At 37.9% G+C, this 24,173-nt stretch overlaps 1 protein-coding gene and 1 long non-coding RNA gene across 17 annotated transcripts in view; one reads left to right on the top strand and one right to left on the bottom strand.

Moving 5' to 3' along the window:
* The window catches only part of ADAM22 (ADAM metallopeptidase domain 22), a 124,930-nt gene that overhangs the window by 21,585 nt on the left and 79,172 nt on the right, over window positions 1-24,173 (bottom strand). For all 14 annotated transcript variants that reach the window (XM_086858352.1, XM_086858408.1, XM_086858375.1 and 11 more), the window contains exons 10-26: window positions 22,104-22,175; window positions 20,902-21,068; window positions 18,878-18,962; window positions 18,344-18,434; window positions 16,441-16,492; window positions 14,489-14,588; window positions 11,714-11,785; window positions 11,188-11,280; window positions 8,810-8,890; window positions 8,548-8,598; window positions 8,211-8,274; window positions 7,578-7,683; window positions 6,387-6,503; window positions 5,541-5,709; window positions 4,458-4,566; window positions 3,533-3,623; window positions 2,161-2,178 (exon numbers count right to left, since the gene is read on the bottom strand). In XM_086858352.1, the coding sequence (XP_086714478.1) occupies window positions 2,161-2,178; window positions 3,533-3,623; window positions 4,458-4,566; window positions 5,541-5,709; window positions 6,387-6,503; window positions 7,578-7,683; window positions 8,211-8,274; window positions 8,548-8,598; window positions 8,810-8,890; window positions 11,188-11,280; window positions 11,714-11,785; window positions 14,489-14,588; window positions 16,441-16,492; window positions 18,344-18,434; window positions 18,878-18,962; window positions 20,902-21,068; window positions 22,104-22,175 (1,538 nt within the window). The remainder of the gene's footprint in view (window positions 1-2,160; window positions 2,179-3,532; window positions 3,624-4,457; window positions 4,567-5,540; window positions 5,710-6,386; window positions 6,504-7,577; window positions 7,684-8,210; window positions 8,275-8,547; window positions 8,599-8,809; window positions 8,891-11,187; window positions 11,281-11,713; window positions 11,786-14,488; window positions 14,589-16,440; window positions 16,493-18,343; window positions 18,435-18,877; window positions 18,963-20,901; window positions 21,069-22,103; window positions 22,176-24,173) is intronic.
* LOC111924193 (uncharacterized) lies at window positions 5,615-23,736 on the top strand. Of its 3 annotated transcripts, XR_002861515.2 has the most exons (5): window positions 5,615-5,831; window positions 6,380-6,484; window positions 7,404-7,534; window positions 19,204-20,322; window positions 23,448-23,736. It is a non-coding gene; the product is annotated as an uncharacterized LOC111924193 (long non-coding RNA). The 3 variants fall into 3 exon arrangements; XR_015278246.1 differs by lacking the exons at window positions 19,204-20,322; window positions 23,448-23,736 and adding an exon at window positions 9,252-12,955; XR_002861514.2 differs by lacking the exons at window positions 19,204-20,322; window positions 23,448-23,736 and adding an exon at window positions 9,247-12,955 and having other exon boundaries at window positions 5,672-5,831.

The raw sequence follows: 24,173 nt of genomic DNA on the forward strand, positions 1-24,173 counted from the left end.
CAGTTACGGTGCATAAAACTATCTGTGCATTAGATAGTTCTAATCAAGTTATGCAAAGCTTTTGCAGATGGTGAATTCATCGCCAGCAGAGAATACCTGCCATACAAACATTCCAGTTATAGTTCCACCAGGTTTAAAAATCCTCCCAAGTACAGGTAGTTCCTTTGACAGTTGACTGTTTCATAATATCAGCATCAGTATTTATTCAGCCTCATACTTTCCAAGATGTTTTTGCCACAGTCTGCCCCTATCAAGATGCACATTTATCAGGCTGATTCACATTCAGATCGTGTCCAACTACAGACCTAAACTGGGACCTCTCCATTCCATATCTGTATTTCTAATGCTTCTGAAGTATGTAAAGTATACAACTATATAGCACATAAATCATTAGTGCGGTGCAGTACTTCCACATTTCGTCTTCTAACATCTCCCAAGTCCCAGTTCTTGCCCCATTCCTCAGCTGCCACATGGGTGTGTTCAGAGTTGGCTCAGTGTGGGCAGCTCTGCTCCCCAGGGTTCCTCTAGCAAACTGCTCTCTTGCTACTTCATCTGAAATAACTTCTCCCATGTAGCTGTGCCCTTTAACGCCACACTATCCCAGCTGGCAGAATACTTGCTAATTGGCTCTTCTTACCACTTTCAGTTTACTTGATTCAGTACCAAGTATCATCCTTATGCCATGCTCAGAAATACTATAATGGCTTGTTATTGTTATTTAAGGAGCAACCATATTTTCCTTTAAAAAAAGGGACAGTCTGGACAGTCTGGTGGGTATCTGTTTTTCCATTTATGGAGCACTCCTTGTACTAATCTAAAATTATTCTATTTAGAAGTTAGCCTAGACAACTTCATTTCATGCATGAAGGAGATTTACACAAGAAATATCTTCCTCATCTTTAAAATGAGGGAGTCCTCCATTACTTGCAGAAGCCTCAGTTTACACTGGTTTCCACTCGGCCTGTGCCCTCAGACACAACTACAGACTGGCTGCACACTCAAAGCTCTCTGGCCATAAAGCAATTTCTGGAGATGAAGATATATGAAGAAGTTATATTCTCTAATATTCCAGTGCAAACATACATGGGGTGGACTCTGTTTCGAGGTTTTGTCTGCTCTGTCCTCAGCCAATACTGAAACCTCCACAGTAGAATGACTTGATGGCCATGTTAGTCTCCATGCATAGATACATCAGTTTCCACTAAGCAGCCCCAAACCCTTAATTTCTGCCTTCCTTGTGCTGGGTGGCATTCCCTACCCACCAGCCTCTGCATAAGGCTTCAATAGCGTTGCCTTTTACATGTTACTGCACCTGTGGCCTACCTGACCTTGTAGCACACAACCAGAACTTGACTGTGCTTTTCCACTTTTTACAAATATTTTGAGCCTGGCAGAGAAAGCGCTACACAAAGGGAAATGGAGAACAAGCACAACGGGTAGCAGCAACAAACAAAGCAGCAGCTTGGACCAGAAGGCAATGATACAGGCAGAAAACAGGGGAATTTGAGAAATCCTCTTCTCTGTTGGGGACTGGGAGAGGAAGGAGCCAACTCCTTCCCACAAGACATCTGCCAGGCAGATGCCTGATCAAAGGGAGGTGGTCTTCCAGGAGCCAAACTAAAGTCACTAGGAAAGCGGTTTCTTTTTGGCCACAAGCTTGAAATGGTGAAAGCTCAGCCCTGTGCTGAAGCCAGTACTGTGCTTTAGCTATGAATCAGTCAAACAGGGTGACGGGAAAGAACGGGCTCTTTGTCCACACAGCAATTTAATTGCATTGTATTTTTAACTGCAAAGAAGCTCCAGGAATTAATTTGTCTCAAAAGGCTCCTGAACATCATGTTAATATTAATTATTCAGTTCTTAGCCTCCCAAGAACACTTTCATCACTAATAGCCGATTTTTAGTCTCTCTTATTGGAAATATTCTCCTGTTTTCCTAAATAAAACAGTCTATTGCAGAAGTATAAAAAACATCATTTTTGCTACTGACTCCAGTGAAATCAGGATTTCAAGCAATGCATTATAGAATATTGATTTCATATATTATTTAAAATATGATAACCCATCTCAATATTTTCTTTGTAGCATGTAAATGAGGAAAAGAGATTAAAAGCTATTTTCAGAGACTTCTAGGATACATTCTACTACTTTTATCACATACCTCTGTCTTCTGTAGTTTCTTTCCATATAAACAGAAGATAAAGGAAGAAGAAGAAGTTTTTAGTATGCAGGTACACATGGTCAGTAAGACCAAAAAAATGTAACAATAAAAGCACTGTATGCAGAATGAAATTTTTGCTCAAAGTATTTTACTTTGAAAAATCATTTCTGAAATAATCATATTTACAAATATACTACATCAGAATAAACAAGAAAAATACATTCATGTTGACGGCTCATCAGCACTGAGTGTAAGGAGCAGTTTATGATGGCTTAAAGCTTGTTCACTTAAAGCTTGTTCACTGTGAAGCTGCTAGTAAGAGGTGCATTCTTGTCCTGAACCTCCAAAAATTAATCTCTCATTTGAGACATGATCTCAAAATGAGCCCTTAACTTTTAGTTTTACTGGAAATAAAAGTCCAGATTTTCAGATACTATCAGAAGCTGAGGATGATATACCAAGACAGTATAACCTACTTTTCTACCATCCTCATCTTCATGGTTTTTATTCCAAATGCTTCCTTCCTTACGTATTTCTGAGCTGCCCTCAGCCTACCTCAGTCTGGCAAACCAGCAGGGGCTGTGCCACTTCTTCATGCCAAACCACTGGGGCTGTGCCCCAGCTACAGCACTGCCTGCAGCAGAGCCTGCCCTGCCCTCCGAGCACAATAAGGACCTAGGGTCACACAACTTCAAGAGATAGTCTCATCCAAACACAGATGATAAAGTCAGCACCTTGAATCTTTTTTTACTACAAGCAAAAAACATAAATCCCTCTCTTTTTATAAGAAATTCACAAAAGAATTAAAATTGAGAAAGACCGATCAGGCTAATATAATCCATTTTGCCTCTCAGTGAGCACTGACAGCTCTTCACCAGGAGACAACTTGAGCCTTACTTGCAAATTGCAGATCTTTCCTACCAAAAAATGTGCTTGAATTAATTTCAGGTTAAGCTGACTAAATATAATCATCTATTTAAGGAAGCCTATGGTTAAATGCTTTGCTGACTGACTGAGAGCTAATCTTGTTATGTTTGCTTCATCATGAGGAAACATTTATAATTTAATCATATAGTATTCTTGTATTTCCTTTGTCACATACATATAAATCGTACATATAAAATCATAATCTGATCATCTAAAAAAAGAAATTACTAAATGAGAAATAAACGTCAAATTTGGATCAAGCTCTCTAAAAGCACACACAAATGTAAGAACTGCTTGAAAAATGTTAATACAATAAAAATGTTACTGCAAAGATATTGTGGAATTTGGATTTTTTAGATTTTTTTGAACTTTTCATAACATAATAAACTATCAGATGAAATACACATATTTTTTAACTCTATAAAGAAAAACAAAATGTACTTACTTGTAACCCCAACCAGTTATTCCTAAAACGAGAGCCAACACTAAAATGGTGCCAGCAATAGCCCCTATTATTATATTTGTGCTAACCACACCTGGAAACACAAGAAAGATGAAAAATATACATGGTTTTAGGAGAAAAATACACAAAACCAGTAAATGCACCATCTTTCAAAAACTAGATTGAACAACTTTCACTAGGCTGATTAATTGTGACCATGATACACTCCTGAAGTATTGCAGAGGCATAAAAAGATCACTTGTAAATCAAACTTTGACCTCTGTGTCCATTAACTGAATGCTTGTTACATGGGGGACCTGTGCCAGGTATGCCAAAACAGTATTATCAATATTAAAGTGCTACAGATTACATCCTTACAACCCTCCCTACCAAATACATGCTTACCATGGAATAAAAGTGACTACGTGTTTGGTTTTGCTCAGGTCCCTTCCATAGCTGAATAAATTAATCAAATGAAGGATTCTGGAAGATGTCCCCCCACAAGGATTTCAAATGACCAACATTTCAAGCTCATTTTTCCACAATATATCTTTCTTTTGTATGCAAGACTAAAGCTGAATAAAAACTTCCACTCAAAAAATGTAGAAGTCAAGCATTACCTTTCCACCTAGATATGGAAGGTCACAGTAACCTTTGTTTGTCCTAGTTTATCAATATGCCTAATAAGACCACTCAGATTATTGGAACAAACATGGTAGAACTGGAGCCACAGATACCAGTTCCCAAAGATCCACTGGCTGAGACTTCATTGACAGACACTAAGTGCTTCTGCTGTGGGAGGAAGAGAGGGAAACGAGGCTCCTGACACTGCAGCATGTTGTGTACTGACTGAAAGAGTAGGAGACCTAGTTTTGCTTAATGAACTTTTGTTAAATCCGAGCTGTTGGTAAAAATTATAACCACATACCTTTATTGATGGCATCTTTATCAAAAAATAAATCATCCTTGATGTGAGAACTGCAGTCATCTCCTCCCCAGAATCGGTCACAGACGCATTTTATTTCATTGCTACAAACCTGCAGTGAAAAGTGTAGCTTAGAAAAAAATAAGATTATTAATCCATTCTCATTATTAATACCTCAAGTATAGATGCAGTGATAAAGCCACGGTTTTTCTGCTCACAAAATATTGCAAAATAATTTTTAATATACAGCGATTTTTAATTTATATGTTAGATATAAATACATTCAATGTGCTATTGTATTTTATATAAATAGATGTAATGTTTATTCAGTACATACTTTAATATAATCTATATTTAATAGAACCATTTATAATTGTTTTGGGAGACTGACCTTAATCACCTTTTTTTGAAAATATGATGAAGTGCATGATTTCAGATGAATAGGGAAGTTTTAATGCAGTGAACAAAACAAAAGACATTATGAGAGAACAACTCCTTTGATCTCAGCTCAGTCACAGGGCCCTGGACATTAGGTCAAAATGTGTTAGGGACAAGGGGACTCGCCAGGGCCACAGCAAAGCCACAGACTCTCTGCACACCAAGCAGAGAAACTAGTCAAGATCCAGCTCATTTCCCTCTTTTTCAGAGTAAATGAACTCTCAGCTCACAAAATCCAACACCATCAACAACTTTGTGAATCTTTTGGCTATTTATGTAATAAAGACGGAATTAAAAAGAGCAGGTCTCTGGAAGAACAGAGACCCAAGTTTTTCAGTTCATAAAACCTTTGTATTTATCCTCCAGCACACTGCCTGATGAAATATCAATCAAGTTAGCAAAATTGATAGCAAAAACATCTATTGATATAAAACTTCTGTAAAACTAATACATACTAACTATGACTCGTTTAAGATGCCTTGACTGGAATGCATTATATTTACTTATTGCCTCCTTCCCTTTTCCTCTTCAAAAAGTCCAGTTTTATGACTTCTAGAGTCACACTGCTGGCTTCCTGAAAGGTCCAGCCAGTAGACTACACAAGGCCAGGTACTCAGCAAAACCAGCAAAAAGCATTAAAGAACATACACCGTGTCCTGAACAAATCTGGCCGTCGGTAGTGCCTGGGCAGGTGCTGAAGTTGAAGGCCTCGGTGGGGAGGCAGCGATGGTCGAGGCACACCATGTCCGGCCCACACGGCGTCCCGTTCTCCACATAGCCCAGGTCCGTGTCCTCGTCCAGCTTCACGTGGCCACCGCTGCAAGACAGGCAAGAGGACCTTGGAGACTTGTGCTGGGATTTGACAGTTCTGCTTGAGAAACTGGGCCCTGGGCTGCTGCCTGTACTTCTGTGCTACACAAGGCCCAGGACCAGGCAAGAGCAAGTATAGGCTTAGTGATCTCACGGGGCCTAACATGAAACAAACCAAAACAGTGTCTCTACATCAAACAAATGTAAATCATGAAAACAAGGACCATTTTTCCTGTGAAACAGCTAGAGTTAGATAAAACTCCGTTTACTTGTTTAGGACATCATTTTGTCTTACAGTTGTGTAAAGCTATGAAAACATACCACAACTATAATTAGAATTCAGCTACAATGTAGCAATGAATTAGGCTGTCAGTTAACTTTGGCAGTGCAGGCATATGTCTAAGTATTTTGAGTACATGAAGTACTTTGCAAAAATTAAAGAATGTAAAATCACAGGGCCTGAGAAGAGCATTATGCCTCTACAGGCAAAATTAACTATTGAGGGAACTGTGAAACTGCCCCACAGGCAATTAATTTTCTGAAGCTTAACAAAGGTTGAACTGAAATAATGATTATGTGTTAGTAGGAAAAAAAATTAATGGAAACAGTTTTTCTCCACTTAGGAATGAGAAAGCTGCTTTTCTACGTAAGATGGATATTGATTGTTCTGTTTTCAGGATTTACCTGCAATTATAGACTTTTCCATAGTGCAAGATTGATGTTGTGATTTCACCATCAAGTTCTCCAAGTCTGGGTACACTGGATATGTTGGAGCACAGAAGGTATCCACAAAGCACATCCCTGCATTGAAAGAATAAACAGATACTCGTAAAAATAAAAGTCAATTAAAATGGACAATCAAAAGTACGACCACTTGCTTGATAACCTACTTGTTATTCCTTGCTTTTCTCCCACTGACAATAACTCCCATAAATGATCTGTTTCCGGAGAAAATTCTTCTCCTTGGAAGTTAGATTGGGAAAACTCTGTTTTTAGAACGCATTATCAAAAATACCCTAAGTAATAACAAGCAGGGAGCTGGCAAGAACAAACCACATCAGATTGATTTAATGAACTACTAAGATATAGTAACTGGTCCATAAAGGAGCAACAGCAGACACTGGTTCTAAACACACTCTCATAGGACATATATGTAAGGGAATTATAGACACCATGTTTAATTCAACTGCTGAAGGGATTTCACTATTCATGTGTGGAGACTTTTGCACTGGCAGAATAGTAGGGTTTGACATTTTCCATACTATTGAATATTTTTTACGTATGAATATTTAATGGAACAGAAGTAAGGTTACCAAATCTGCATTAAAAAAGTGGGAAAGAACATTAGTTCACCTGTAGGTAGAAATAGAAATCAAATGTCATGGACAGAATGGAGAAATCTGAAAAAACAGTTTGATAAGGACAGGTGAAAGGTTGAGAAATTGTCAGAACTAATCAACTGCATATATGCAGAATGTGAAAAAATGCTTTTGGCAGCAATTTGGCAGGTATATACTTGGAAAGTTACAATATCATGAAAAGTGAACACAACTTAGCAATGCAATGGCACAGCATAAAAAGTGAACACCACACCAAGATGTGAAACCAAAGGCTGCTCTCTTCTGCACTGCTAATGCACACTGAGTACTAGAACCACTTTGGTCCAAGCTCTCCCAAGCTCAGATGATGCTCTCTTGTCAGGGATCATCTCTTCTTGGCACCCTGCTCCATCCAGGATTTCTTGCACAAAGGTCTGCAGGAGAAGGCCAGAAGTCTGATCCACAGAGGGAATTTCTGAGTCTCTTCATGCCAGCTAAAGGACTGGATCAGGGGTAAGAACCTCATTCTAGTAGCTTTCCAAATGGATCAACTTACTGCTTATTGCACTGTATCCAAGAGTCCTTGTCTCTTCCACAGTTTCCTTTCTCAGTCCCCTCAATATTCAGTTTCTCATAGCAGTACCTGTCAGCTGCTGTCACTTCTAAAAACAGAAACAAATCTCTTCTAAGATGATGACTTTGAAAAGCCATGTCATGAGAAATGGGGATACAATCAAAGCAAGCAGAGCTTTCCAGTTGGTGAAGTGAAACACCATGATCTGCAGGTGGCCCATGAAACTCTGCACAGTGCTTTTCTTGGTTAAAATCTTTATGATGGCACCAGAACTATTTTTAAATTTGGAGATTTTGTTCAGATTGATGAAAGTTTATTGGTCAAAAGTGTCCAGAACCCACTGCAATAAACTAATGAACATGAGTATAGGCTCACTAGATGGTTATTAATGAGAACTAAAGTTTCAGATTTCAGAACAAACAACAGTAAACTAACCAACACTAGAGAAAGAGCTGGAAAAGAGGATGGAAAGACAAAATGATGGGGGAAGAAAGGGAGAGACATACCATTCTAGATGTTTTCAAGGTTCTGAATATGTCTCTTCCATATTTTTTCTTAGCTAAGATAGTCTTTCAAGCCACATGTATTACAACCAACTTAGAAATATTCACTTACTTTCACCCCATATATATTTACACTGCCGGTCCCTGGTTTTACATCTTCCTCCGAAGCAAATACCCTAGAAAGAAAGAAAAAAATGCAGAAAATATTTTGAATTACTTGATTTTCTGAAATACGTATTTCTTCAACATAAAGATTAGTCACACACTTTATACTGAGGCAATAAATACGTGATTCTGTCTTTTCATACAAAATATGACTAGCACCCAAAACTCATGAATGTTAGCAAAACTGTCCCAAGGTGACTTCCAAAGATCTTAAAAAAAAAAAATCTATAAAAAGCAATCTATAACAGCAGAAAGAATGTATAACAAACTGAAGTCCTAATTACCTGTCTGTTATCACATGAATATCCATCCATTTTATGGATATTAGGAGAACACTATAGAAAGAGAAAATAGGTAATAGATCATAGATTAGACAATCGTGAAAGCAAAGTACACAACAAAAGTCATATGAAAAATAATTGTAATATTATTCTGGTTTTTTCAGCATCAACAGATTTAACACAATTTTAACACACCATATACAAAACATAGTAATTTCAAGATTATAGGTTTTTTTGTCTCATGAATAGAAGACACAAAAATCACCTGGCTGGAATTTCCTGTGCAGTTCTCTGCAATATCACAATCATTCACTGCTTCTCGACACAAAACTCCTTTAGGTTCAAACTGGAAATAAAAGCACAGAAAATTATTGTCTTGGTTTCTCCATATCTTGCCTTATATGCAATGCTTCCTTACAGTTTTATCTAAAATAAAAAAAAGGAAATATTCACATGCTGACTGATGTGAGAGGACTCTCCTTTCCCTGGCGTGTATGCTGCACCACTCAAGCCATTTACTGGTGCAAGTGGTACCACTCTGAGGCACACCCTCCCAAGGGCATGGATTGTGGGGCCTAGCAGGAGAAGTCTCTCCTGGGACAGGGAACCCCTGGAGGTGTCCAAACCAATACTGCAGTGGCTGGCAAAATTATCCTACCAGGTCACTGTGCCTTTTTGTGACTATTTTACTCTTCTTTATAGAACAGAAGGAGTCATCCTGATCTTCTCTCTGGGGATGAAGAACGCTGCAGAGCTCTATGTATAAACACTTTGGTTATTTTAATGCCCCACTGTTGTTGCAGACCAGGAGCTATTAATAAATGTACTGAATTCTGTACAGTTTGACACCATTTTCTAAGGGACTGGATATTTAACAATGAAAAGTGTACCAGTGACCTAATACAGACATTTTGGCTAAAGACTTATTTGCTAAGTCTCAAGACCTGGAAAAGAAGGAAGACGTCTCATTTGAGGCAATTTTAGTGTTTCTGGTCATGGACATATTACAGACTCCTTATTTTTCCTCAAAGTTTTCTTAAGATTGTGATACTCAGTTCATTTTGTAGGCCTTTGATTTTTTATTCTGGATCTGCATGAACATATATTTTTGGGGGGACAGCTGCTAACTCCACAGCTGGTGTGAGCAGTGGAAGAGCTAGACTATGGTACTTTCTCAGCCCTCAGCCTCTTTTTCCTACTAGTCACTGGAAAAATGCAGGCAGACACAAATGTCAGAGACACTGCAGGATTCTGGGATGTATAATCACCACGTATTGCTTGTAACCCCTCCTTCACTCCTGCTTTCAGGCAGCATATTACAGGGGAAGGTAACCCCAAGTTTGGGAACTATTATAAACAGTATTTTGAGTTGTCCTGATAAACACCTCCTAGGGATATATGTTCTGTAAAATTCTACTTTTCTGTTCATTCACTCATCTTTGCCTCTAAGTAGATAAACCCTTTTCTCACTTGCAAAAAAATAAGATAGGTATACAAAAGCTTTGTTTTGTTCTGAAAGTCTTTAATATGGTGCCTATGTGACTTGGACTCTTGAGCAAAATTCACCCACACTGGCAATCTGCAGATTTATTTTTATTATTACATTTAAAAAAGGAATGTGCTTAGGGAAATGTGATGTGTTCCAGCATAATCTGTGCTTTTTCTTTTTTTAACATTAGGATGAGCACAAAGTCAAGAATGTGGCCCACAGTTATTATTAATGATTTCCTAATGAAGTGAAACCCTCAAATGTGCACAAAGATAAAAATATCACACATAGTATACCACCGTTTCAACTACATTAATACTAATTATGTTTTTTACTAAATTAGTACATCATGCCCTTAAGCCATGATCTGGTTAAACCTCCTTTTACTATTTACTGATATATCAAGAAGAATACCTTACAGTTTACATAAGGCTTGATTCCCTTCACTCAATGGTATTTCAATCAGTCCAAACATGAGACACAGGCTGACCAAACTGAAACTCAAGTCAGGTGTCTTTTAGATGAATCCTTCTGAGTAATTCTGCTGGCTGCGCTTCTGTGTTTTTTACTATATCCTTCCCTCAGACACTCTGTGGTATGATTTTTCCATTCAGTATCATGGGGAAAATCCAGAGCAACACACATGGCATTGGGAGTGGAAGGACCTTAAAGATCACCTAGTTCCAACACCACTGCCATGGGCAGGAACACCTTCCATTTGCTCAAAGACCCATCCAGCTTGGCCTCGATCACTTCCAGGGATGTGTCATTGCAAACTTCTCTAGTCAACTTGTTCCAGTGCCTCCTCATTCTCACAGTAAAAAAACAAGGACATTTAATGAAACCTTTATGGTTAATTTATCCTTTAAGCAAGGATGTCTAATGAGATCTCATAGAACTTCAACCTGATTCAAACTTGTCTGAAACTGGAAGGATTCAATTTACTTCTGCATTGATGACAGTCCCTGCCCCAGAAAACCAAGCCTAAAAGACGGAGTACACCCTCAGAAAAATCAGATTTCAGCCAGTTTTAAAAGGTAAGCTTTGGGAAGAGTAATCACAAGGTCTGCAAGGGAAAACACATGTGCTGTAGTGCCTGCAGCCACCTGGATGCACTCCCAGCAGGCTGCTGCAGTGAAGGTCACTGCCCTTACCCGGCACTTGCGACAGCAGAGCCCGTTGCTGCACTGGGAGCCCGCAGTCAGGGTGCAGGTATTGCAGCACTCTCCTCCTTCGTTGGCACACTCCTGAGGAACACACACAACAGAATACATGGGAAAAGCACATGAAGCCCAAGCTCTCACCACTTCTCGTCTTAGCATGCTACCTGAATGGATTTTCATTCATTCTTTTAGGCACCTAGAGGCAGAAAAAGGCATGTACTTCTGGGGCATGAGACTGCTGCTTCCTGTGTGAGATAAAAAATAATTTTTCTAACTTCATATTGTCAACCATTAAATACTAACATTTTAGCACTGACCAGTCTAGGTCCATCAAGGAAAATGCTTTCATTTATGTCTCTGAAGGTCTGCTTCTGCATAGGCAGCTATTACTATGAACCCCTGGGCACACAACTTTCACTTTGCTTGTCTTCTTCCACTTATCATTAACAGCAGCAATGTGCAATGTTTCCAACTCTTGGAAAAATCTAGTTGGCAATTTAAAGTACATTGCACTTACCGCTATTGTCCCACAGTCACATTCCTCTCCATCTTCCACAAAGCCATTGCCACATTCTGGAGGATCCAGAAGCTGCATGGAAATTCAGAAATCAAAGGGCATGTCTCTGTTAAGGTACTCATTGTCATATTTGCTCTGTGCAACATGGTTTTTGAGCTAGCATTCCAAATGCATTAACTGAAAAACAGTACCCACAACTCAGGGAGACACAGACTGACACCAGTGAAGCATACAGAGAATGAATACTCCTGAAAATTAATACAGGAATGCTGCAGAGTCACATGGTATCTTCTGTGCATAGGTCACAGCTTTACAGTAAATTCAGTTTGAGTAGAAGTTACAAACAAAAAAACCAAAAGGTGTGACGATAAAGGAAAAAACATTTTCAAGATATGACAATTTCATTATCTTCACAGCAGTTGCTGTTGTTCTGGAGTTCAAGTGACAAGGGCTGAAAGGTTAAAGCCTGCACTCTAAGTTCAGAAGTAATAGCCATAAAAACTAGTCCTTTTATGTGGCTCAGAAACACTTGGGAAGGAGAGAGGCTAGGTTTCTTTGTCAGTTTTTGTTGCAGATGGATTTTTCTTTCCATTTTCCTCTACCACAAGGAAACTTTCTGCAGTTTTCTCTGAGTATGTATGACAGGCAGATGTGCACAAGAAGTATTGCTGATGATCCTCCCTTTCAGCCTTCCCACTGGACTGCAACTTAAAAATCAAAATCTGTACATTTGTATGCAATAACCTCTTCTAAGGGACACTTACATTCTCTTCTTTCCAGTTTAATTTTTTCTGTCTTCCTAAAACTTTAAAAGGTAGTTCTTCTAAAAGAAAATAATTTTTTTCCTTTGGACATAAGAAAACATAATAGTAACTTTTATTACATAAATGAGAATTCATTTAAGTGTGTCACCAGACTAAAATTTTGCAGATAATCCTTTGAGTCCTCCAATTAAACTAGGACCACTCCAAAAATCACTCTGCTCCTGAGCCATCTGCACAAGTACATCATACATGGTGTAGAGCATTTCTCACCGGCTGCTGCCTTTCTGTCAGGAGCCCACAGGATGGAGCATCACCCCACGTACTTCACTGTGCCACAAACCACAGCCTGGCACAGGCTGATGAGCTATTATTAGGTCCCCTATTGAAATGGAAATTTGACTGCAGCATGCAATGCACATGTAGAATTTAACATAAAATATATGCAAGCCCTTAGAATTATTAAAGAGTTGTTAAAACTGCTTGTTTCCTGTGTATTTTTCCAGACATCTTAACTTCTTCAGTATCTCTCAGTGCGTTGCACAACAGAGACAAAAACACTGCAGTAACAGAGCATTCTGCCTTGCACTATTGGGCCAATTTGCTGCAGTACACAGGGACAGCTAAAAACGAAATTGAAGGGAAAAAAACACAAACATTAAGAGCAAATTGAATAACCTTTCCCCAGAGTCATATCATTCATCCATTCATTTGAAAAGAGCATATGTTCAATCTGCCCCAGCAGCCATTGATGTAATTTTTGGGATTACAGCTGATCTAAGAGTGGAACACTGCCAAACACTGCACCTTGTCACATCAGCTTTCCTTTATCTTATAATGCTTAAAAAATAAAAACAAGTTTATGTCTCACCACTCTTGTTAGGAAACACATGTTTGACAGCTTTGTTAATTAGACAGACATCCATTGACAAAACCTTTAAACCATCCCAAACCACAATGCATAAAAGAGACTAAATCACCCTGGCTTCCTCATCAAACTCACATTTCTGCATGCCATCAAAAAACCCCCTAAAGTGCTGCTAAACTAAATTGAAAGGAAAGTAATTGGGAGTTTTTCCAACTGACAGATGTGTAAATGAGCACAATCACTAAAATAAAACCAAGTAAGACACGTTACACTATATAAACAATTCACTCGTCAAGTAAATAAATCTACCAGTATTTCTCTCCACCTTTAATGAGATGGAAAAAAAGCAAACTTCTAAAAGGTACATTTTAAATAAGAAATTTTACGTCTTATTAATGAATTACAGTGCTTTCTCTCCACTTCTAGCAATATACTCCTTCATCAAAAGAGACTTTAAAGAGATAAGCAGGCTCAGCTTGTCCCGAGTTGATGTTTTCCCCTCTTTAACTTTTATTGAAATCCTGTGGTTGTCAGAAGATGCACTTTTTCTCAGGTTCACCAGAAGGAACATGCATCACTCCTCAATTGACTTTCTTCTCTTTTACATCTGTGACCATTTCGTTTACCAGATAAGTCTTTTTTCCACATTGGACTCTCTTTCTGTCTTAACTTCTTTCTTTTGTTTGTTGAAAGACAGCCAATAAATACAGGTTAACATCAATTACATATAGAAAAGAGACAAGATCATTATCCTGCTTGCTCTACATTTAACATATTCCTCAGTAAATGAAGCAGGAATATACTGAAACACTGCTGTAAATCCTCCATTGCAGACCTGTTGTAAATACAAAATAGTACTGTATTTACAATATTCAGAACAAATTGTGTGAGGGATGATTCTTGATCAGAGGCTGTGGATACTCTACTGGACATGAAACCACTCTATTAGAAATTTATTTTAAAGTAATTTCTAAACTAGTATGAACTAAGATAATCTACTTACACCCATATGTTACCAGAACAGTTAGAAAGAACCAGAACTATCAAAACTACAGGTGTTTTTTCCAACATAATTTTCATTTTTCTTGGTTTCATCAAAATTAGCAATAGAATAGAAATAATATTCAACATTAATGTAATGCTTACTTTGGTTGGTTTATTGAAAAGGCAAGCTCCACCTCCATTGTTTAAAAATTCATGATACTCTTCAATATCACACTCGGAGAACTTGCTTGGAAGATAGTACCTAACAGAAAAAGGTAGAAGGATTACTTTCTCTGGTGCTTTTACACTGTATTTTCCTTTTTTGAAAAAGAGTAAATATAATGTTACAGTTTAGGAAAAGAATGAAAACATGTTCAGAATCAGAGTGACTATCTGTTTGTAAGTCTATCTAATTTCAAAATCCTTCCAGTAAATAATAAGGAAATTTCAACAATGACAGAGCTCAAGGAATGTGAGAGGTCTAGAACATTTCACTACATTTTTACAGGCCAAACAGGACAAATCTGATTAGTGTGTTGTTTGCAGAAGCGTGACTTGTTCCACTAACAGGTCTGATCTCAGAAATATATTTATTTCCTCCCATAAACACTTCAGGAGACAAAGACAATTTATAGTTTGTTTTTCTCTTAGAGGAAATGGATCCCTTGACCACAGAATTTTTATATAGTAGAGTTATGCCATTTTAGACATGCTTCTAACAAACACCACCTAACATTTCAGCTTCCCTCTGTCATGTGCCCTACTCAGTAACAATGGAGTGCCCCTGAGTGCCCCACCTTAAAACAATGTGATGCAGAGAATCTTTGCATGGATCCTTTCCACAGGGAAATAACTTTTCCCAAGGCAACTGCAGTGATCTTTATAGTCAGGTCCATAGTCACGAAAGTACTTATGCTTCAAGGAGATTTTGAAGTCTCAAGGGCTTTCCTCTATCACTGGATATAAAAATATTAGCCAAAGTGCTATCCTGCACTGCTGGGGAGAGGCAGCTTCCAAAACATAATTGGCTTTTTCCATCTGTAATGAATTAGGTCTAAACACTAAAAGGCTGTGGATTAGACCAAAGTTCAGCAATAAGCTAGGTAAATACAAATCTTTTTCATGTCCCAAATAGTTCGAAAGGTATGAACTTCAGATAAAGAATTTAAAGGCCATAATAAGGGAATTTTTAACTTTTACAAGAATCAAAAATGCCTCTCAGACTGGCTTTTTAAGTTACTAAAAATAAGAAAAATCCTACCAGCTATGTTTTCAGGTATACTAAGGTGAAAAGGGCATACATTCACATTTTCAAAGAGGTTTGAATGAGACATACTTTTCTCAAAATTTTTCTGATCACAAAGCTATTGTGAAAATTTGTGGATCTATTAGAAATTAATTAAAAACTGAGCCCTGTATATATCTAAACTAGAATACAATGTAATTCATATCTAAAACTAGACTATAATGTAATTCATATGCATGATAATAGACAGGCCTGTAATAAAAAGTGTTAGGGACTGAATATACTTCAGAAAGCATCAAATTTCATACAGCAGCAAAAATTTGCTGATTCACTAGTCACTATGTTAAAATCTCTCCAGTGACACTATACATGGGTATGAACATACTCAGCCTAAAATGGGGGCAGTTTTTCTAAGCATATCAGAAAAACTGGGCATTAACAATGATAGAGACAGATGAAAGATTCCAACAAAAACACTGAAAAAAAGACATGCCTCAGAAATTCCATTATAGGATTTTAAGAATTAGGGTGTATCATTGTTTCCACAATTTAATAGCAAACTTGCATGAGAAAATAAGTTACGCCTGGTTTTCTTTTCTACAATGACCTGGCTTGACTGTTGAGCCTTGTGCTTTCCAAGTGAAATCAGCATTCACCAAAAATCCTCACATTCCCTTCTCATGAACTCATTTATTCACACATTTCCTTGAAGGTGTTTACATTATATATATGGTATATACCTAATACTTTACTTTCTGAAAATTTCGTCATCAAAAATATTCCACTAAACTGCAAAAGAGAAAACTTTTCACACCTTTCCTTTATGTCACTGTATGAAGAACATGACTTTTCTCTAGTGACATCTTACCCCATATCTCCCATTATGCATCCAGACCACATGTCCTCACACTTACACTCACCTGACAAAAAAAATAAAAAGATAAAAAAAGTTACATCTCAAGTCTTGTGAGTCCAAAATAATACAATTTTTACCATAAAAAGCACACTGCACTTAATTCTATTTCATATTTCCAGACAAGGTGAAAACAATAATTTGCTGGCTTATTGCACATCTTAATTTAAGTGTATCTGTGCACCATGCCAAAATTTTTAAAAACTCCACATGATTATATATGCAATCCTGAGTTTTGAAAATATGTCTTGTTTTACTTTCCTTCTCTTAAAAGAAGCTGCAGTATTAGTCTTCAGCACCTGCAAATCATGAGACAGCTTTCTTGTCTTCTGTGTGATGATACTCACTTCCCAAATTTTCAGAGTTAAAAAAAAAGAATAATTTTATTTTTCTATTTTTTTTAGTTCTGTTCTTCGACTATGATAATGTGATTTTGAAAATCTTCCCTTGAAAAACCCCAAACAATAATTCAGACCAAAAAAAAGCATGGTGATCAATGAGCACAAGGTAGTACAGGAGAATCTATCAGCTTCTTCCTCTGCTCTCCCTCCCTCCCTCCCTTCTTCGCTCCCTCCCTCCCTCCCTTTTTCCCTCCCCTGCCTGCCTCCCTTTCCCATGCCATTCCTTTCTGCCCTGCCAGCTGGGATCACTTTGCTCTGGTCTCAATCCTCCTCTTTCAAAGCTGTGTCTCACTTAAATTTCAGTAGGAATGCTTTCCACTTGCACGTTCCATAACTTCTCTTACCATACACATGAACATCAGTTTATTGCTTCCATTTTAAAAGCACAATTAGAAAGGAAACGAAGCTCTGTCTGACAATTGCACTCTCACCCTACCAAAACAGCATCCTGCCTCTCTCAGCCATAAAGAAAGGGAATCACCATTACAATAATTTTCACTTTTACCCTACATCCACTCAAAAATATGTGGCTGGAAAAGGAATACTGAATACGTCTGTAGGATAGAGCAACCTATACACTTCTGAGTATTTTTTAAAATAGTATTACATAATCTGAAAAAAAAATCCTTTAAATGCAGATGTATCTCTGCATTACATATTGTCTTTATAATGCCTGAAAAAAAAAATCCATTAATCAATGGAGTAATTTATCTTTTTAAACATAGGCCACATAAGCATGCACAATCCAGTAAGTCTGCACTCCAGTTCATTATCTAAATTGTTTCAAAACAGTATTTTTATTTTAATCATATCAGGCTGGGACTTCACATAACATGGAAGCGGGAAGGTGAGGTGCTTGTTGCTGGCATGGTGGTGGAGATTAAAGCATTGCAAGTAGACAAGGATAAATAAGTAGCTGAATACCATGGTTACAGCAGAGAAATGGTAGCAGTCTGGTAGCAAATACTGGAGATTTGGGTAAACTACTGGAGAAACAGGGGCTTTGGGTAAACTACAAGAGGAAGTGAATCAAGTAAAACAGAAAAAAAGTTGTATTAGTAAAACTGTTCTATGTAACAGTACTGAGGAAGCTCCTCATTATTCCCACATCAAATAATGTATATTCCCATCCTTGTGTCATAAGATGGCAGCCATTTGGTCTGTGGGTGGGACACCAGTCTCCCTGAAATGAATGGAAGTGGGAGGCACCTTTATGGTCTATTTTGGATGAAATGGTGACACCAGTGCTGTCAGGAATTACGAGCAGGGAGATACTAAAGCATTCAATTAGAGGAAAATGAATATGTCAGACCCTTCTCATGTTACTGCAAGAAATAAAAATACTTCAACATTGTGAGAAACAGAAGGAAAAAGTACATATCAGAAAGACACTGATAATATCCTCCACTTTTTAATGCTTTTCTCTTGAGACAGAGTGAAAAAGCAAGTAAAATTACCACTTAGAAGTTTTCTTCTGTCAGAGAAAATGCCAATGTTTTGGGCCAAGGTCTGTGCCAGGGTAACTGCCATTAGGTCAGGCTTTCCAAACTGAAAGAAATAAGCAAGGTTGGAAAAGTAATCAGTAACACACAGGTATCTCAGATTCAAGTGAAGTTTTTCTCATATCAAGGCAACAAAAAGGCAAAATCAGATACACAGTGTTGTAATTCTTATTCAGGGTAGACAGATGAAAACTAAACACTGGCTTATAGACAAGCTAAGTAAGAGAAAGTTTGTCTCTCTCTTGGCATTGTGGCTGGAAATATGAATGACAGGATATTGCAGAATTTGCTTAAAAGTGTATTTGAAGTGTATTGACTTTATTCACTCATCGCTCTTCATTGAAGTGTCCCTTCTAAAGAGCTGCACTAAGATTCTACATCATCTACAGCAAAAAAAAAGAAAAATATTTTGAGGAACACGTCTGCACTGATAAATTCCATGCAGATAAATTTTCACCACTTTTTGCTCATGCCAGTATCCCCACCTACCTCATTCACACCTCCGCCTTTAAGCAAGGAGCAGATTCCACCAGTGTGGGCTACACCACTTCGACTGCTCTGAAATCGACTCCCCCTTTGAACAAAATGAAAAGAAAAAGAAGTTTACCCTGCTCTGTCCATGAGTTTTGCACCTGCCTGTTCCAGAATCTACCCTTCTGATTTCCAGATGAGAAGCTGGCATGTGCAAATGCTGGATGTCACCACTATGCTGCAAACTATGCAAAAACAAACGGGAAAAACATATAATCACTCCCAAACCTCACAGGACCAGTTATCTCCAGAAAATTTATACCATCTTCCTTCTTACTTTTCAGACTACCTAATATAAGAAGGGGACTATTTTGCCAAACCACCCAAATCTGCCCAGAAACAAGAATGTTTCTTGACATTCTACTGCAGTGAGTGTCTTCTGCTGGCACATGCTCCAGGCAGAGTTCAGGAGAGGACACCGTTCTCCCAGTGCACAGGTCTAGTGAAACAGCACATCTCTAGTTGAGCAGTGCTGATGTGGTAAAACTCAAGGGGAGATGCATTAGCACAAGATGCAAAGGTAGGTGAAAACTCCCTGGAACTACAGCCAATCTTATCCTCTTATCTGAGGAACAGATAGAGCCTCTGAGCCTAAATCTAATCAACTCTTTGGTGCTGACCGCATCAGCATGAATAACTGCCACTTACTGGAGACAAAATATACTCTGCTCCACCTGAGAGTACTGATTCATCTGGCAAATTATTTTTCCCAGGTGAGAAGAGAAAAACATCAAGAAGGATCACAATAGGATAACTGTGTTAAAGGTGGAAGCTCGTTTGTAACCATTGTACCCTCACACCAGCTACCCCCACCTCTCAACTTAGCTGTGTTTCACTCACAGACACAATTTCAGAAACTGCTGTTTCTAAACAATCTATGAATGTAATACCACAAACACCAATGGTTGTGGTGCTATGGATAGCACCGGAATTAGCATTACAGTGGTACCCAGAGTCCCAGCTACAGGCCAAATAGGGCTCTCTTTTGTCCTAGTCAATCCACACACATTCACAAGAGCCAGACTTTTCCCCCAAAGACTTTACAATGTCACCAGAGAAGATACACAAAGGATATGAAAAAAGCTGATTCCCATATAAGATATGAAGATCTGAGACACAGAGAAACCAAAATCTGCAAGCACTTCTTGCAGATCTTACTAGCTTTTTTCAAGTCAGAAATCAGTGGCAGTAACTAAGCACGTGCAAAAATTCTGAGGGTGGATACTGGGCTTGTATATCCTGGAACCCTACTGAAGTCATGTGAAGGGAGGTGTTCAAGTTAAGTTTATTCTTACAGGCTCCTAAAACAGTCAGCAGAGAGAAAAAAGACTCTAACAGAGATATTTGTTTGGCATGTCTTGTGTGGATCAAAAATCTCAGCCATGTATATCTCCTGTATTTTTGTAAGTATATTTTATTATATCAATCTTATTTTCAAAACAAGATATTTAGAGAAAATTACATTCCTCTCAGTTTAGTATTCTTATAGCTCAAACGTCTTGGGAGAACAAACTGTTTTGAGGATCTGAAACACTTCAGTAACCCTGCAGCATGCAGGTCATTCAACAAAGTGAAGCAGGCCATAGTGCACTTAAGCAGAAAACCTCATTGGTTTTAAAACCAATGTTCTGTCTTTAAATAATCCGTGCTCTACTGCTGAAGAAGCCAACCTCTGAGGTGAAACCATGCATGACTCTTCAGATAGCTGCACTTATGGAGTAGGTGATTGCACAGAATAACAAAGGATTACAGCACATGCAGCTCAGGCTTAGTATGTTAAAACTAAAATATGAGTCGAACCTCTGTTGCACTGGCAGGCAGCTTGTGCACTAATTTTTCCCACCTCCCCATCCAAAACATTATTTTCTGAATTATTGTGGATTACACACACAATAGAAAGGAGATGCATCAGCCCCTTGTGAGAAGCAACCCCCAAGGAAAGGAAAAAACCCAGTAATAAAACATCACACAAGGTTACGTACGAAAAAAGGTGAACTGCGTCACTTTTCTCTCTGATAAAATCCCTTCTATATTTCATAAACTCACGTAGAGTCACCAAAGGGTTTTCAGATATGGTGAACTTGTTATCAGTAGCCCAGGTTTCCATGGCAACCAATACTATCCTGGTGTTAAGTTGTTCTTTATATATCTAGTACATTAAGAGAATGAACAAATACATTACGTCAAATAGAACAAAGGTGAGGTTTACCCCTTTTTGCTATAGCTTGCCTTTTTACATAACTAAATATTTAGTTTATTCTAGCACACTTTACATTCTTGTAGGTGATTTTATCTCCCTTAAAACCAACAAACATAAAAACCAAATAAAACCAAAATTTTAGGCTTAATTCTTCAATCAGTTCTCTTAGCCTTCTCTTAGCCTACACAGGCAGAGGTACATAAAAGAAAGAAGTGATTTTGGAAAAAATTACTACATTCCAAATAGTTCAAAGATTTGAAATTAATGGGTCTTTTATAACAGCCAGCTCACCCAGTGACACACAAGGGCCCTCTTATGTGGAATAATGATCTATAAAGACATATTTTTCATTGTTATATATGTCTACAGGAGTATTTCAGCTCATGCTGGCTGAATCACATGAAAGGGACATCCTTTCAATGCTGCCTTAACACTCTACACTATGTACTTTCAAGCATTTTCTTCTTCTAGTAATACTTTTCTTTTTCTAGTACTTTCCTGCGGTGAGGTGCAAGAGCCAGCACCAATGTTGAATCAACCAATTTAACATCACAAATATAATCCACATAGTTCACATGTATGTCCCTATTCTAACTCATTTACTCAAGTGCACTTTTTCTGGAGAAATTTTAATGCATTAGAATTTCAGATTGTCTTTTGGGTTTGAAATTGTCAAAACAGGGATCCTGTGCTAGAAATTGTAGTGTCTAAGGTGCTCTTTAAAACTCAGACTCAAGGGACTAATCCAGCTGGATACCTAAATGCTTAAAGCCACAAAATAAAACCCCTCTGATGCTTTATGTTAGGCAAAGCCTTTGTAACATGAATGATTGTGGTTCTAGATGAAAATATGTAATCTTCATATACATTACTGTATTAACATATTATTGTTATACCATGAACTGACAACTCCTGCATCTTTCGTCAGGAGAATCTTATGACTCATCTCACACGTAAAAGAACATATAGTTGAGTGATACTTACTAAATCTGCCATGTTCACAACTGATTTAGCATAGCTGTTGGTATGGCCAACTGACAGACGGTGCTTTTTACACTGTGAAACAAGCACAGACCAGTAACTGGTACAGATTCTGGAAAAACAGGGTCAATTTCCAAAACACCGTGAAGTAAAGAGCAATTGTATCAACAATAAAGCCCCTGCACAAGGTTTTGTCTCTTGTTGTTTAAAACCAATAGTAGAAAATTGTTCAGAAATGCACATTACTGATATACTTTACAACAGCTGTTGTGAGGATGTCAATTCCTCCTTAGAAAGTACCCTAGGATCTTTACTGGAAAATTATATAAGAACAGGAACATTCTGTTACTCTCTTCATTACCATTATTGTTGGAAATTTTAAAATTAATCACAAATGCCAGCGTAGAAATTAGCAACAAAAACTTCCATAGCTGAGATTCCTTAAGATGTGTTATCCCAGAAGTGCCTGCATCCATGTTTTAATCTATCAGACTCCCTTTTTTCTCAGTTTTCTCTCTTAAGCTGTTTTCTGGTTTTCTTCTTGTCTACTTTGACACTCTCATAATGCCACAATAACTGATTCAAACCACTTCACCAATCAGACTCCAATGGCACCTTTACTGAAATTTGTAGTGCAGTGTTATAAAAATGGCACTGCAAACAGCTGTCCTCCTCCTCCTATTTGCAGAATAAAAAACAGTTATGAATGAGCATCATGGACACGAAAGTCACAGGTATCTCAGAAGAATTTAAGATAAAGTGTACAAGATTTTCAGAAATGTTTTGCCATCTTGTGCCCCATGATGCTTGATTTTGGAATGAAAATTGTCCATATTTCTAAAAGTTCGAATCTTTTAGCAGGCAAGAAGTTCCCCATAACCATGGTGTAGGAAAGGCATCCTTTCAAGCAAGAATGGGGGGAAAAATACCAAAAACAAAGAAGCTAAGCCCAGAGCAAATGATATTTCCTGTTCACAGGAGAAACTTATTTGGCTTCTTTGATCACTGGCACTTACTTAAGAGAATAAACTCCTAACTGGACTGACTCTTGCAGTAGCTGTGACTACACAAAATTAGGAAACACTGTCCTTGAAGACAATCTGCCTGAACAGATAGGATCCCAAGGGAAAAGTTGTGACTTCAGGTCTTTAGGATCAAACACTGATTACACAGTTACACTGACTTAAGGAATTTTCATCAATATTATTTTCATCAATATTATTAGTTTTAATACAAGAATTTATTCCTGTATCTCCAAAGTGAGCTGGTGGAGGAGTACACTGATTAAGGACAGCAGCACACTTCTTGTACACTTGTACACTCTCATGTCTATTTTTGCCAATTCAGGTATTGCTTGAGAGAATTACTGCACATTACAGAAGAAGCAGACAAGATTCATAGAAATATTTTGATTTTAAAGCCACAGGGGACCATAAAATCATCTAACATCACCAGTCAGGATGGGCATTACAAGGCTGAACTTTATCCAGTTATTTCCACAAGCAAATCTATTGTTTGTGCTTGAAGCTACCTTTGAACACTGCAAGTCATGAAGAATTTGTTGTTTCCTGTCATATTTCCTTCATTAGATGATTAGTAAATCATTTTCACTGACATAAAACTGTGCTTTTTCCCACTTGAATGAGTCTGGCTTTTCTTCAATACACTTTTATTATGTCTTTTTCCACTGCGTTAAAAACTTTACTGTATTCTCCCAGACAAAGCATAAAAGCTTAACAAAAAAAATTTTCTCTACATTGATTGGGACATATCAAAAAAATCTAGTCACTGTTAATATCCCCATTCTCAACAACAGCTGCTGCACAATTGAAATAACTGCACTGTGGATTGCTGAGTGCCTGTAACTAAGAGAAACGCTCAGGAAAGCCAGAAAGAAAATTATCAGCGTAAGTCACACTGTCATTAGTTACTTTCTGACCCTTCTTTCATCTGATATATCTCAGGCCTAGTTGCATTCTTGGTGAAGTTAACTTGCCAGAATTCAAAACCAGTGATCAATGGTTTGATCTTCATCCTCAATGGCTAATGAGACCACAATCTCTTCTACTAAGG

The sequence above is a fragment of the Cyanistes caeruleus genome, chromosome 1 (assembly GCF_971803275.1).
Source record: "Cyanistes caeruleus chromosome 1, bCyaCae1.hap1.1, whole genome shotgun sequence".
Classification (NCBI taxonomy): Eukaryota; Metazoa; Chordata; class Aves; order Passeriformes; family Paridae; genus Cyanistes; species Cyanistes caeruleus.